General features: G+C 41.4%; 2 protein-coding genes across 2 annotated transcripts; both read right to left on the bottom strand.

Moving 5' to 3' along the window:
* Positions 1-26: 26 nt before the first annotated feature.
* On the bottom strand, positions 27-12059 carry LOC135494153 (slit homolog 2 protein-like). The gene is made up of 2 exons (XM_064781977.1): positions 11631-12059; positions 27-3949 (listed from the first exon to the last, which is right to left on the bottom strand). Exon 2 carries the CDS (start codon positions 3905-3907, stop codon positions 2180-2182), a length of 1728 nt encoding a protein of 575 aa, XP_064638047.1. The 5' UTR covers positions 3908-3949; positions 11631-12059; the 3' UTR covers positions 27-2179.
* A 1713-nt stretch (positions 12060-13772) lies between these two features.
* LOC135494160 (PDZ domain-containing protein 11-like) lies at positions 13773-15492 on the bottom strand. Its single transcript, XM_064781998.1, has 5 exons — positions 15373-15492; positions 15031-15117; positions 14786-14842; positions 14462-14560; positions 13773-14201 (listed from the first exon to the last, which is right to left on the bottom strand). Exons 1-5 carry the CDS (start codon positions 15466-15468, stop codon positions 14067-14069), a joined length of 474 nt encoding a protein of 157 aa, XP_064638068.1. The 5' UTR covers positions 15469-15492; the 3' UTR covers positions 13773-14066.

Raw genomic sequence — 15492 nt, 5'->3', positions numbered from 1 at the left:
GAAATAACGCTGAAATATCATTCACGTGGATACAAATTGTAAAATTATTATTTACAGGCCATTTTCATTGCGAAAAATAATATGTACACATCTACGATAGTCAGGTGTCTGCTCCAACAATGATTTTGTTCCACTACAAGCAGGCGTACGACAAGACAATTTGCGTGCTTCGACCAAATAATCTATTTCATGAAATAGACTTTATAGTGTAAATAATGTAAATAATGTAAATAAAGCTAATGTAAATTTCATGACTTCTGACAGCTATGGTGTCATCAGTATACATTTTTCATGACCACTGTAGGTAAAGGGTGCATGTGAATCTCACTTCTTCAGCCTGTTAGTTGTATTATCTCAGTCTTTCATGGTCGCTACCACAAACTTCTTCACACAACTTCGTCCATCTTCTAATTCACTGCAGTCTTGTCTGTTTTCGCAGTGAACACAGTGATCTCGGGTAAACCGGTAATTTTCTGTAAGAACTCCCCTCTTTGAACACCAGTTAACATGGCTCTCGTTAGAAATTAACTAGTCTCACTCCCAACATAACATAACATAGCGTCACATAACATAACTGTGTACACAAACATGACATCCATACATGTATACATGAGTAACGCCAACAGTATTTACAATACATGTACAAAAAATCGTCCAGTTGGCCAGGGCGGCAGCAATAATTAAATTGTGGCAAACACTGATGTCAGAAAAGACCAATTCGATTAAGTCCCCACAGAGGACAATGGTAACACAAACAATAGAGCCATGAGTAATAAGCTGGCTGGCTAAAATCAATTACATTTGCCATATAATGTATTGTTATATAAAGTGTGTTTCAAAAGAAATCAAGGGCAGTTTTTGTCTCTAATTTCAACTTGTATAGAAGACAATAGAGTGTTTTCACGACCAGCCATGTTGGAGGGCAGAACAATGATTTGTCGTGCCTGACTGAACTGAATCAGAGTCTTTTAAAACAGTTATATTTGAAAGACTCTGCTTGAATCAAACCATTTGGACTTGCTTTCTTTTATGTCAGGTGATGACGTCACGTGAAACCAATCTATCTTGCTTTCACAAGTCTATTTTAGACTTTGTATTCAACCTCTATTTCGAAAAGAATGCAGACAATGTTCTTGATAGCTGTAACTGTCGATTATGCTGCGATACGGATAGTGTGCTATGAACTGCCATCGACTTCCCCCTATCATACCAGGATGAACTCCGAAGAATTACCAACTAAATGTTGATGATAGTTCAGCGTCGACAGGGAACGTTAACATCCTTTTGACACACACTGTAGTAATGTCATGCTCAGTTGATATATCATCACCACTTATCAACAGTTATTTACAAACGTCACACTTTGCAATGAAAAACACATTTGCTTCTCAATTAACACTGTTCAAATGAGTTCTGTCAGTCCATATGTTAATACGGATGCTGGGCTCTCCCATGAAAACTATTTTTGTTCATCATCATACAGTAGGCCTTAATTCTCCGGCGGGGCACATTGGTCAATGACGAGCAACGTACACAGAGTAAGCTAGACAAATACGAGTTTGTCCATTGGCTGTTGATGTATATGTCTGTTGGTTGGTTGGATGTATAAATGTAAATGCATCTGTCTACCTGATATATTGGAGACAGCAAACGATTGAACCGGGTATTCAAGGATGTAGTTCAACATGAATCGTTCAAGGAACCAAACCATTTCCACTACTTGCCCAAATATTAGTTTCCATAACCCACGATGATGATAGACCATTGACAGAATTGACATGAAGCTATCCATGATGGCATACAGACCGGACACAAGTGGTGGTTTGTATTGGCAGATGGGTGAGAGGGACTTCGTCTACTCATTTCATACCGCACTTACTACAGCTTTTATTGACTGGCTTGGCATTTCATGGACGTCCTCAAATATAGCTAACAGTGCAAAACCAATTGTTATCCGTCATGATGATGCCACATCGACTCACATTCAACCTTGTCAATGCCAGCTGGCAGCATATCGCACTGAATTCGTGTGTTCAGCTGCCGATTCAAACTTGTCTGTTATTAAATTGATTTCTGTACTGTAATCATGATGCTCATGGACAACTTTTTTGCCACTTAATCAGATTGAAATTACATTAGGATGTGGCTACATTAGGCAATGAGTTTGACTCGTGACAATCTACGCTTCAGATGGCATTTTGTATTTTTCATATTTCTCACATTCCAAGTAATAGTCACTATTTTTGTTGACATGGCGTAATGCGTCTCGTTCCCGTCGTCTGACGCGGATACGCCATGCTAAAACCAGTGCAAAAATCACTATAAACAACAGAGCTCCAACCCCACAAGCTCCGAGTACCCAGGTTGGTAAATTCTTGAAAATATGGTTGTCTTCATCAGAAACTTTCTTCTTCATCTCTGCTACCCTTGGTATATCCACAACCCATTCGGTATAACCATAGTCGTTGGAAGCTTTACACCGGATTTTCCCAGGGATATCTCCATTAAAGTCCTCCAGTGTTATCACAAGGAAAGAATTGTACCTACTCTCATCATCAAAAAGATGCTCCGTGCTTTCCGACGTGTACTTCTTGGAAAAGGGCGCCCCCTGTAGGGCGTCATACGAGATTTCCGGGAACCCGTGGAAAGTGTACGCCCCGCAGACTACCGTAGCTGTTGCGTTTGGTTCTCCAAGGGAAGACACCTGGAATCGCTCACGTCTCGTCCCAATGGCAGGTTTAGTACACTTTAAGGTGTCTAATACTAACGTCTTCACTGGGGTTCCTTTAATCCAGTTTGGAGTTTTACAAGACAATGATATCGTGACGTCATTTCGGCGGAACCAGTTACCCAAGTCAGCTGCAGAACATGAGCAGTGGTAACTGCAACCCACTGCATTGATGTTCGCTTTTTTGATCGGTTTGAGAACCTTTTCCCAGGTCTCAGTTGTCATGTTACCAAGGTCCGTGTAAGAGATATCCAAATGTGTAAGTTTCACCAATCCACTGAAAGCCTTCGCCTCGAAGGTTGTCCTAACATCCGCGCGTGTGTTAAGCAAATTGTGACTTATGTTAAGTGTCTGTAGCGTCTTACAATCCGCAAACGTATTCACTTTAAATAAAGCAATCTCATTTTTGGATAAATCAAGATATCCTAAAGAATCAGCTACAAACTCGAAGGAGTCGCGTTCAATCGACCGTATGTCACATCGATTCAGAATTAACGATTTCAATGCACCGAGACCTTCGAACAAACCACGATCAACAGGAGAAACCAATTTCACTGTTGATAAATCCAAAGTTGTCAACTTTGATAATTTAGAAAACATCCCACTTTGTATTGACAATCTAATAGATCCCTGTAAAGAAAGTCTTTGAAGATTCACAAGTGGATCCAAGGCCTGTTTTGATATCGTAATCAAACGCCCATTGTTGGTAATCCGCAGCTCCTTCAATGCAGTTAATCCTATGAAATCCGTATCATCTAAACTTTTCACCGGGGTGTTTATTATATCCAACAAAGTTAACTTGATTAATAGCTCGAATAATCTCTCTGGAAAATCTTGCAATGCCGTTCCAGATATGGTTAAATTTTCCAACTTGCTGAGGCCAAGGAATGTGTCCTTGACCAGGGAGACTAAGAGCCTCCCAGACTCAATTTGTAAAGTCCGTAACTCCGTGAGCCGGAAGAATGTCCTGGCTTGGATGCCCCTGGATCTGTAATCATTGAGGATGAGGGTTTCTGTGCCTGCAGGCATGTCCCTCACAGACCACTGCAACTCAGCCTCCTCGCTGAGGGACTCGCATTGGACAGTCGTTCCCGAGCAGAAGCAAACCTCTGGACACGATTGGGCGGATATTCCGGTCAACATGGCGACCATAGCACTAAAGTAGATCCAATCACCCATCGTGCATCAGGACACTGAGTTACGTAGACTTCACGCCGAATTCTGCAAGTATATATAATGTAAAGATACGTTAATCACACACATTCAATTGTCATGTGGTCATTGCAACTACAGATAAAGCATTTCCTGAAAATAAAGCACGTTAAACATTTCTGCAAGTCATCTCGAGGTAGACTCCTTATCTCCTCATTGGAGAATGAACGATCGACTCCGCTGCACCATACCGAGAACAATGCTTCCGATCATAGCAAAGATGGTTGCAGGCAGGCTAACGAAAATTGAATTACATGTACTCTGACTGGCAAAAGAAACTCTACGTTACAAAATAGTTGGAGTAAGAATGTTTCTCAGAAGTTGAAGTCACAACTCATTGCAGGTATCCTAGATAACTTTGACAAGTATTTGTAATCAGATATTCAACCTGAAACCCGCCCTGTGCATTTGTTATCAAACATGACAGCAATGAATCAATTCTGTTGCTATTTCATAAAGCTTGGCTTTAAGTACGCCATTATATGATGTATCTTGCTCGAGAGACCACGACTTGGTAAATATCCCTTTACGGTTATGCATATCCTACAATATGTATTCATAATGCAATAAACGGAAGTAATCTGCTAATCTGGTTGTCAGGCAACCAATGCAACATTCGGGCTGATCATTTTAAAATTTCAAACCATTTCACGATTCTCAGTGGAGTCAATACCATTGGCGACATTTTAAGAGCTGGTGTCCGACAATACATCATCTAAGATGACATCACTTCCCATATGCGCACTGGACGTGTTAGAATTCCCAGTACGGTCAGCATCATGAGCAAAATCAAGAAACACCAAGTTGATTAAAAGCCAGAATCAAATCTGAAGCGTTCCCTGTACGTGGTTTATAGGAGGCAATCTTAGATTGTACACTATGAATCGTTTCTCATGTTTCATATGTCTTCGTGGCAGAGCAGTAAGATTGATGATGCTGGGTTGTAACAGGAAGCTGACAACTCTTTATTTCTTTATGATCTTGAGATGTGGTAAAGGACACCAGGATTGGAAATGTAATGGATGAATGCTTGGAGGAAATAGATAGACGTAACAAGTTCGCGTTTAAACCTGTACAGCAGCAGTTATGGTGGTCTTATCGCGTTTCTTGTATGTGAACAAGACTTGGCTATCCGCAGAAGAGATGTGTGTATAATGATAAGGAATAGGGAAACGGGTGATCATATAATGATTTTGCTGCTTCTGCATGCATATTCTAAGAGCCTCCTTCAAGCACCCAAATGTGGAACACATGAGGTGACCATCACCGAGCACTCTATCTCAAGGTTCCTAATTTCGATATCATGAGGAAGCTTTCCTGATTTTATTCATGAAAGCGCTAGCGGTAGGTCTACGGTAAATTAGCTCATATCAGTCAGGAAGGACATTATCCTAATGATAGCCATCAATCTAAGACGCCGGTCGCCAACGGAAGATGAACTAGTGACAGTTTGGTGAATGTACAAGTATGTTCTGTCATTTCCCGTGTCCTGCTAAAACCCGCATACTTTGATCAATGTTCTCATCCGTATGACCTCCACAGCTGGATAATACTGCATGCTTTGGGCAACGTCCTCCTATGATCGTCCAATTGAGTGCGATGAATCTCTACGAGAAATTTCCCTTCTTCATCCATGTCATCACTTTTTGCAACATGGACTTAATACCTTTCAGAACGTAGCATTATGAAGTGAATTCACTTGAACAATAAGAGCCCGCAATGCCAGCAACAGCCACTCTTCAAAACGTTCAATAGACTGGGTTTTTGTGATGCGTCATCGCCCCGACAGGCCGAATGATGAAAAAATGGAATGACCGATTCAGCTCGACCCACAATAGATGAAAAAGATAGATCAAACAGCTCTTAACGCCTGGTTTAGTGTCAAGAATCATTCTCTCAGACAATCGATAGACGCTGACAAACGCAATTAGTGATCATGATTTCTGTGTAAGTTTCTTTGAGGGCGCACGCCAAGCCAAGTACTGCTGGATGACTTTATGATATTTGTAATAATGTGCCCATTGATTGATGCAGTAATTGCTCAGTGTGACAGCACGGTGCCGGCTATTGACAACCTTCCGTCGAGATATCAAATGTCCTCTCTTTTCCAAACAAAGAAGACGCGAATAAATTGCTATTCGAAAAAGTGGCTGACATCGGCGACTGAATCCACAGCAAGCTTGATGACCACGACTCAGGGCAACTGGTTTGGATTAAACAGTAGTTCGTGATCAGATGGGATTGCCGGTGCTGTTGTCTAGTGAAAGATTACGGACAGAAGAACACGGGACAATCCACTTGGATTAACAAAGTTGGGTTAGCTTGCTTCTTTCTTTGGCTCAAACAAAGTAAAATTAAAACACTTCGCTGATCCGGCTGGTGGTGACATGGTAGCAGAGCACTGTAGTTAACTATAAAGGTGATGGTCATATTCGAGTTCCGGTCAGAATCGGTTAATATAAGGACCTGCATTTGGATCAGCGATGACAGACCACCAGGAGGGTTAACGTGACTATAGTTTCTAACTTGGATTAGCCCAAGTCATATCATTATAAAGTGATTGTGATCATATGTGAATAGATTACTTTCCATCAGTCATCACATCAAAGCATATATGTCAACACTATATTGATCTTAGGAGTTAGTCATCCATCGATGGCTGGCACTGATCGAGATAAGGCAGATATCAGTATTAAATTGGATATCCCAACTTCCCAATCAAATTCAACCACTGCCAGACCGAACTTTACATTCCCTATAGAAGATAAAGATAAACAAGAAGTTGTTTTTTGCTGCTTGTATTGATGAGTAGCTTTTGCTGTAGAGCTGAACGGATCCATGGGAGAAAGGCTCTCGGAGTGATGTTACAGCTCCAGCGGGCTGATATAGCTGCCTATAACAACGTTGTGAGTTCATCCCTAATTACAAATAATGTATGTTTATGGGTGATTTCATGATACCAATGCTACTCACCAAATAGGATTAGTGTCAAATGCAACAGACGTGGCAGTAAAACTGGATCTAGGTGACACTTCTGAATACGTTATCTATGCAATCTCCTAATTGGGTATTCCCTGTTTGCGTGAAGTATGAATTAGTATCCAAGCTTCTCCCATATTCTACACCAGAGAACCGAGAATGTTTTCCTCAGAAGCGATAAAGGAGAAGAGTCAAGTCTCCAGAAACAAAATAAGCGAAAAAGCAACATTGAAAGTGCATTGAACTTTCATTAACTGCTAGCTACTGTTGCTGATCAGTAACCGTGCGTTCCGTTTGATATCTTGACGATATGTATCATGTTTGAAATATACCAAGCTCTATAGCATAGATTCTCGAGGGATAAGGTCTACAGGGATACGGATTCCACTTATGAAAGTGGCTCTGGATGGTAATGTGCAGCCATGATGCCACAGGCTGATTCTGATGATAGCATTACCCCTAATTACAGATAATGGATAGTTATTGATGAGCTGGTGTCAGTGATGAGAGGTCCCCTCTTATCTGATCATCATCATGATGGGATACAAATGCTACAACAAGTGTCAGACATAAAGAGGGGTATTGGCCGCACATTCTTCTGTAATGCCAAAGAAGATGCGACCGCCGAAGCTCTATGACAACATCCTGGCACCAGGTGTTTTCAATATACTTCGCCTCTCGATATTTCAAACACGACGTGGGAGACTAAAAAGCCTGATCTCAGGATGATTGACAAGGACTACAAAACAATTGCCCGTTCATTGGTACAGGAGTAGATGCCAGCATGACCTACAAAGTGAAGTCAAGTCAACAAGTTTAGTTGAAAGAGCTATCGAACCTTCTATTGGATAGGTTAGATGAATGGCATGAGCTAGTAAATCCTCCTCCTCTTTGACTGGTACAAGGCAGTTTCAATCACTTCCATGATATCCATTAGCAGATACTTAAAGTTCTTGTTAACATTTCTTCTGCCATGTCATGAAAGAAGTTATAGACAGCACTCCAGCGATTAGATGTGACCTCAGTTGCAACATTCATTTCTTCTTGTCGTATACAAATCTCCCCATCCATCGAGTGATATTTCCCGATCCACATGTTGTCTGGAAACGCTGATACCGAGCGTTGACTCGAAAGAAATGCTATTGTGAAGTATAGCTGCGGATAAATCTTCATATCTTGTTGATCCGCCAATCATAAACGTCAGACATTTGACATTTTCCATTGTGGTGAAGATAAGAATAGTGTTGACCAAGCGGTCGAAATGGCGGAGTATCTTGGTTACCGTTTTGCGAAGTAACTTAGGAACTATTTTGCTGTTGCAATCTCCACGACATCTTCTTTTTACCCAAATAGCATCGAGAGGCGAGTTTTAGCTGATCAGTTCGTTCGTCACTCTCGTTTTACCGGAGTAAAATAAGGTCCCCACACTGTCTATGGGCTTTCCCTGGGTCTGAAGTCCTTCTTACACTGCACTGGTCGGGAAGTTCTTTTAAATTACGGTAGAATACTTACATCGATGATGGATGTAAAAACAAACTCGATATTTGAATTTTATGAATCATAACTCTGACAAAGTTTCCTTTTTTCATCGTTTCCTTTGACAGCAACTTCCAGCTTTAATCAAGAGTTAATAGCTTAAATGAAGATTACTCACGTATTTGTAACAGATCTCACCATTTGAATGTGTTAGCTCATCTCAACTGACACTAACCCCGGACTATCAATCACCCCTCCCATGTCATATCCGACTCACTGTGGCTAAAAAGTAAGACTACCGAGGCAAATAAAACCTGATTACTCATCGGGATCATTGAGTTTGAATTAGTTGCAACAGTTGCATTGCATTGCATCGAGTTCGAAATAACGGCCTGATGCGAGGTTCAAACAAAATGAACGGTCCTGCCCTTTCCTGTCCTGATGCAGCTTTTCGGTTCGGTACCCCGTCCAATTGTAAACTGCTTTGGGGGTGGGCTTGGAAGGTTGTTAAATCGTTAGCCCGTTATTTTCATACAAGATATCATTCCGCTGTAAAGCATGGAGGAGTTAAGCAACTGAGATGATGACTGGGCAGATGGTTATTACTGAAAGCCGACTGTGAATGAGAACAATCTCCCGTAGTGAAGTTAAGCTGGACAGCTAGTTAGAAGTTCTAAACACCTTGTGTTGCTTCCCTGATGTTAAATCTTCGGTTAAGTTTTTCTTGTGTTTTATTCACCTCGAAACTTTGAAGCAATTTGTAGCTTGGTTGTAACTTATAAACAATGCAAGGTTTCAGTTGAGAATATCAACAAACGAAGTAGCTCAACTGAACATGGGGTATCAGGGTAAAGATGCATGCATAACTACATTGTTACCTTGGGTCGGTTTGACCTTAACTAATTTTCATGTATGAAAACAGATATGAAAGTACTTAGTTATAAAGGTCGTATTACAAAATAATGGGAAGTATGTACCATGCCCATCAACAGCAAATTACTTTGTCAAAGATGAACTTTATGATGAACCGTTTATGTCATTTATTTTTTCCATTATTGACCAATTTGTAATATTGTAGGTCAACCACACTCACTGGACCAACCACCTTTCAGTGTAAAAGCTGGATGAGTACTGACCATAAAGCATCGATTAATTTCACTCAAGTCGATTTGTGATTCCGCACTTTCCAATGTTAATTTTTCATTATTCAAATAGTGTATTGATAAGCAAACAGCTCGGCAGGTCGCCTCGCTTAATCCCATTGCCATGGCTTCACACACTGACATGCATGTACAAATTCAGAAATGAACACAAGTTGGAAATCAATGGCCTTAATGGAGTTATCTGGTGAAGCGTGTTGCATTGTTCCTCAGAAACGTGTGTAAACATTATTCCGCAGTTTCAATGGTGAACTGTAAATGCATAATTCATGTGATTATTTCTCATTGAATTGTACTATGAACACTCAGTGAAAGTGTAGAAATAATGTACGTTTACAAAGTAGGGCTGTCCTTTCAAGCCTTGGTTTGAAATGACTAATCTGGGTGTGAAATCTATCGCCGTTGGTTTACCCCAGAGAAATCACATGCCTTGGCTTGAATTTGACTTAAATGAAAAGAATCTTTGAAAAGTGAAGCTGCTGAAAGTTACTCGCTGATAAAAACAACAGCTGTTTCATTCCGTTCAGGCTCTTGGTGTGAGCACCTGACGACTGATGCTTTGCTAAGGTTTAAAAAGTGAGAGAAATGCGGTACTCGATTCAGAAGGGATTGATCGAAATGAAGTTTTCCCCCCGCTTTAACATCAGTCGGGGGGGGGGGGGTATAGCTAGTACTTTCAACCCCGAAAAACGTTGTTGCGTTAGTCACAACCATCGGGTAGCCTATCCCATACAGAATGGCCCTAAAAAGCCGGTCTTATTTCTATGATCCATCTGGTCATATAACAATCTGGCTGGAGACATGAGCCAGATCACCGTGGTTGTATAATCATAGCAATCAAGGATATATAATGTATAAGGTGGTCCTCTCTATCCAATTACATTTAATGAGTTATAGCCTACATCATACAGTGAAAGAGTTCAACAGGACATCATTATATCATTCTAATTTGTAATGATACCAGCGCTTTATTATTTCAAATGTCAATTACCAGAAAGTTTTATGAATCCGGACCTGTCATATAGTCATGCTTCAAATGTTAATGATGTGGTCGGCTACTGAATATGTCACAAATATTGATACTGTGCATTTGAAATTAACTTGCAAAATAATACTAGTATGTAAGATAATGGCATGTTGACCCATTTGCAACGAGGGATAGTCCTACCAAACACTAAAATGTGCAAGGATGCGCCACGGAACCGATCTGATCCTGATAAAATATCAAACATTGATTTCTGCAGATTTCTTACAAAGATACCTCAATCTGCTCAACTATGATTTTGGAGCGCATGTGTATTTTTTGGTCATTTAGCTATACAAACTGTGTACCAAATTAACCATCGGTATGTTGTCCAATCAGAAAGCATGCCGTCAAATACCGGGGCAGCTTTTGGTCTGGTCCAATCAGAGGCACTGTCCTGCTTCACAGGGGCATTTTCAGATTAACCGACCAATCGCGATGATTCAATGGGTGACGTCCTGTCTTAGCTGAGTAAAAATCAGTCCAACTGCCATGTTGAATCTTTGATTGTGACCAGTTATATTGTAATGGGATGGGGGGGGGGGGGAGGGGCAGACCGATTGGGCAAACAACCAGTGGCCAAACCCATGCAATAGTGATGATTTGCACGAAATGTTTACCAATATTGATGATCGGTCGAAATCTGTTGTCGAAGGAACAAAAGTCGGATATCTATCGGTTTTGTAACTAATGAAATCATCAATCACCATTGTTGCTTGTGACAGGTTTATATATTGCCACACATTTTATCAGACAAAAGCCGGTGACAGCTGGTACGTTTGACATGGCTGGTCTGTTTGAAAAGAACATTCTACACATGTTGTATTTTATCGAAACCAACCTCAAGGCGAAAGGAGGAGTTGTCAAATTAACGAACCTGTCGCAGGCCCACAAAAAGGTGCGATTGTTAAAGAAGTCGGTAACCATATGCATACTGGTCGGCCTTTTTCTTCTTTACTGTCTATCAAATCTGTCGTAATATCATGATTGGGCAAATGCAGACTTCTCTGCGCTCACTTTCGACACTACTTTGGAGTGAAAAATCACCTACCTCACAAAATGTCCATCAGTTACTCGTATCTCTTCCAGTATATAATCCTTGTGAAGAATTCGCCACGATACACACTGTGAAATGAGGTACATGTACTTGACTCCGTTTAAATCAGACGGCAGATGCTCCTCTCGACAACTCACAGCGCACACGCCCCGACGCTGCAGCGCAGTGATGACCGGGTTCGCTCACTGAAAAGATCCATTCAAACGGAATGGTGCGGCGCTCTTGCGCTACTCGGGACCTGACAGCTGGGACGGGGAGCTGGAAATGGCTTGACAATGTGACCTGAATTGTTCTGTGAGTCTCGATCGATGGATGGACACTGTCGCTCACCATAAAATCGACTCGTTGTGGAAGCACATAAAAGATGTCCACCTTTCCCGCAATCGTTGTCCAAGCTCCTGCTCCTGGTGGTTCTATGCACTACCATCATTGTCTGCCAAGTTACTTTTTAAATGGACTTCATCAACAGGAGCCTCGCTCGTGGGTCACATTAATGTTTGAGAAGTAACCAGAGGACTCAGTCTTTTAGACCAAACCCAACAACCTCTGTCGCTTTCTCCACTATATTTGTCCCCTGAAGACAACCAATCGGACACCCTAAACCCTTGTCTGCGAATGTGGTCATTAAGCTTACACTTTAATTGACATCACCGTTGTACTTTCGACAGGCAATCGGAACGGACGAGCCAGACGAAACGTGTTTCCGGGGCTGGACCACTAATCGATTTCGTTCCTGACCAAGGACCTAAGACTGACAGACTTATGACTTTCAAGAAATAGTTGTGTCCATGGCAACAGAACTGATATATTGTAAAGTGTGTTGTCGTTCGTGTCAGTATTGAACACGAGAAAAGAGAGTTGGACTCGCATCTAGATTTCTGTGTAGACAGTGGACAGTTCCACGTTCTGTCCGGCTAGTGGTGATGTTTCAGCTCAGAAACACCTGATTTTCCGATGGGCGCAAATTAAGCTGTCGATCAGGTAACGAAAGATTTATAATACTGTAAACTCGGTCACGGACCGTTGCGACGTTCATGGTGGCATCACATGTTTCTTCAGGAGAGGTTGGGTGAATCAAAGAAAGACCCTTACAGTCATTATCGAACACATGTTGAACACGTTTCTCTAAACAGAGGCACACATAACCATCAGAGCCAATGCAGAACAATATAATTTTCCCACCGAATTCGTTTCGGCATCCAATTTACTTGATTGTCTCATAGTGGTGGAGTATATCGGATGCAGTTTTTGTGGAAAATCACAAAATAATTGGGTTATTGTCTGATCTACAAATCGCTTTTTCGGCTTTGCTACATGCCTCCACTTAGCTGTCAATCATTTTTGCCAGAGGGTCGTAATCATCAGTTGGTTGTACCAAGCCTATATGCCAACGGATAATTTGCCGCCTATGCAACTCCGGTTCAGTTCGCAATGAATGGGGCCTAATACTGTATCCTACCTTCTCAGGTCCTTGGCCAGAGAAGGTATCTGTGCTCAGTGGTGGAGTCGATTGCCTGGAATTGCCTGGGTCGGCTTGTCGCTCTTCCAGCTGGTTATCAAACAACCATACTGGAAGAGTAAACAGACTTGTTTTTGGTCGCTGAAATTTTTGACTCCTCAGCCCACAAGACTAATTCTCCCACATAAAGACATGTTTGAAAGTTGTGAATAGGCCAAACATGGCCAACCTTTAGCAGAATTACACCCGGCCTCTGCAATGTGAAAATACTCCCATGTCTCCCCATGGTGCATTTGTTGTTTCTCGTCTCCAAGGGGTTGATCAAGTTATTCGCTACCAGGGGCTGTGAACAAGCAGTTATCCATCATAAGATGACACACATAACCATTAATGTGTAGGTCTGAATTAGCAAGATGAGTGTAGTGCTCACAACCAGAAAGTCCCATGGGGCTTTGTGATGATCAATCAGTGGAAAGTGCAACAGCAAAATGGAACAACACAATAGCAACTGGGGGTGATGGTATTTCCATTCGCTTCTTTCGTGCCATCCGGAACATCCAATTGTTTCCAAGTTGAACAAACTTGAGAAATAGTAATCAGGCTTGTTCAGGGCCTGCCGACCAATAGGGACGTTACCAGGTTTTTAGAAGAAAGGAATATGGACTTGAGTTGCTGTAATAATTGTATATTTTATAAATATATGTACATATAACATCAATAGTATATTACATTGGATAAGAAGGGGTAAATAATAATCTGAAGATAGACTAATTTCAACGATATCGTCAGTACATTGAAGGGCAACATAACAGGGCGACATTTGCCCTCAGTGTCGCCATCTTGAGGCCATATATGACACTAAAATCTAGCACAATTCTTCCTACAATGTTAATGTGTTGGTATGGGTGAGAAATATAACCCACATAATCTAACATAAGATAAAATCCCTCAGATATGTTATTAACATCGGATCATCTCTGCTGCTGAAGCTGCTGTTGCTGTAATTGCTGTAAGAACTTAGTCTTGTCGTAAGTCTTGTCATAGCCGAATGGAAAGTATTTCACTAGGAGGAGAATTTCTGTGTTTTTCTTCAGCACTCGTACTGCCTGGAAAGAGAAGCAAGTCAGTTGATAACAAGGCGCCCTACCCTGAAGGAAACTCTACTATGTACAACTTGATAAATAGACGGGTTCAACATTGTTTGTTTAGGTGCTGACCAGTCATGCGTTTCACCTGAACAAAGGGTCAGAGCAGCTTAGGCCATTGTCTGAAGTAAATTTGATCTTGGCACCGGCCTCTGATGTGTTCTAAGTGTGCACATTTATTTAGTCTGGGCGCGTTATTATGTTATCAATCAAGTACCCACCTCTGCGTGCTCTATCTCCTCAAAGTCGACTTCATTCACTTGTATTATCTGATCCCCTTCTCTCAGGCCAAGACGCTCTGCGTCTGTGTCGGGAAGCACCTGGAAATATTGGGGGTATCATTCATTTGTTACGAACTAATGGAGAAAGGGCCTTTACAGAATAGAATGATCTGATAATGTTTACTGGCATTGACTTACAGCAGCCACATTGTCAGGCGGGTTCGATCAGAATTCAGGAACAACCATAGTAAGAGAAATAATCATCTGCGTTGATGTTTCTGAACAAAATGATCCACCAGTCCTGATAAACAGTCACTAACATACCTTTGAAACATAGATCCCACAGTGATATTCCTTTCCTCCCCTCACATTGAACCCAAGCTGTAATGAGACCAAAGGTACATAATACATAATGAAGAACTAAGGAGGAATTTGATATCTACTTGTCGCACTCAGAATGAAGACATCAGAAAAAATTCAGACAGGAAGAGGAGGCAGTTCCACCTTTTAGGTCTATTTCTAGAATATTCATATTGACAGACGACTTTCAATGCTGGTGAATTGTTTACCTGATCAGTTGCTTTTGTCCTCGTCAGCTGGATTGTCCTTGGTAAGAATTTGGATATGTCGTTATTGTATCGCCGATCATAAGGCCTCTGCCAAGAAAAATGGATGTGTTGATAACGATATTAGCTATGCCGTCCTCCTTTGGACTCTTATAACAATGAAACAGTGAGTACCGAGTAGGGTGATAAGAATCCGGCAATCGGTAACCTATTTTAACCGCACTTGAACTGTCCGAAAACCGGAACCGAGAGATAAACAAGCTGGCTGTTGAGCCTGTTTTCACCCAAATACGATAGAAAGAGGTCGACATGCGATGTTTTAACGAATCTTGAGTTCATTCTCACCTCTTCTGGAGGGATCCAAGGAGGCGGTTTGTCGTATGGCGGCAGTTCTGCCTGAATTATTTCACCATTCAGAGGTTTTTGTTGCCGACTCGCCATTTTCGATACAACCCAAAATGCATC

Source organism: Lineus longissimus, chromosome 9, assembly GCF_910592395.1.
Source record: "Lineus longissimus chromosome 9, tnLinLong1.2, whole genome shotgun sequence".
NCBI lineage: Eukaryota > Metazoa > Nemertea > Pilidiophora > Heteronemertea > Lineidae > Lineus > Lineus longissimus.
This window is presented reverse-complemented; position numbering and strand designations above follow the sequence as displayed.

What these genes read in the sequence shown, in the direction of transcription:
- LOC135494153 (XM_064781977.1), bottom strand. Translation starts at nt 3,907, where the DNA reads ATGGGTGATTGGATCTACTTTAGTGCTATGGTCGCCATGTTGACCGGA.
- LOC135494160 (XM_064781998.1), bottom strand. Translation starts at nt 15,468, where the DNA reads ATGGCGAGTCGGCAACAAAAACCTCTGAATGGTGAAATAATTCAGGCA. An exon ending in GGACAAAAGCAACTGATCAG is followed by an intron (nt 14,843 to 15,030) that starts GTAAACAATTCA and finishes GTCTCATTACAG; the next exon opens with CTTGGGTTCAATGTGAGGGG. An exon ending in GTGGGATCTATGTTTCAAAG is followed by an intron (nt 14,561 to 14,785) that starts GTATGTTAGTGA and finishes CAATATTTCCAG; the next exon opens with GTGCTTCCCGACACAGACGC.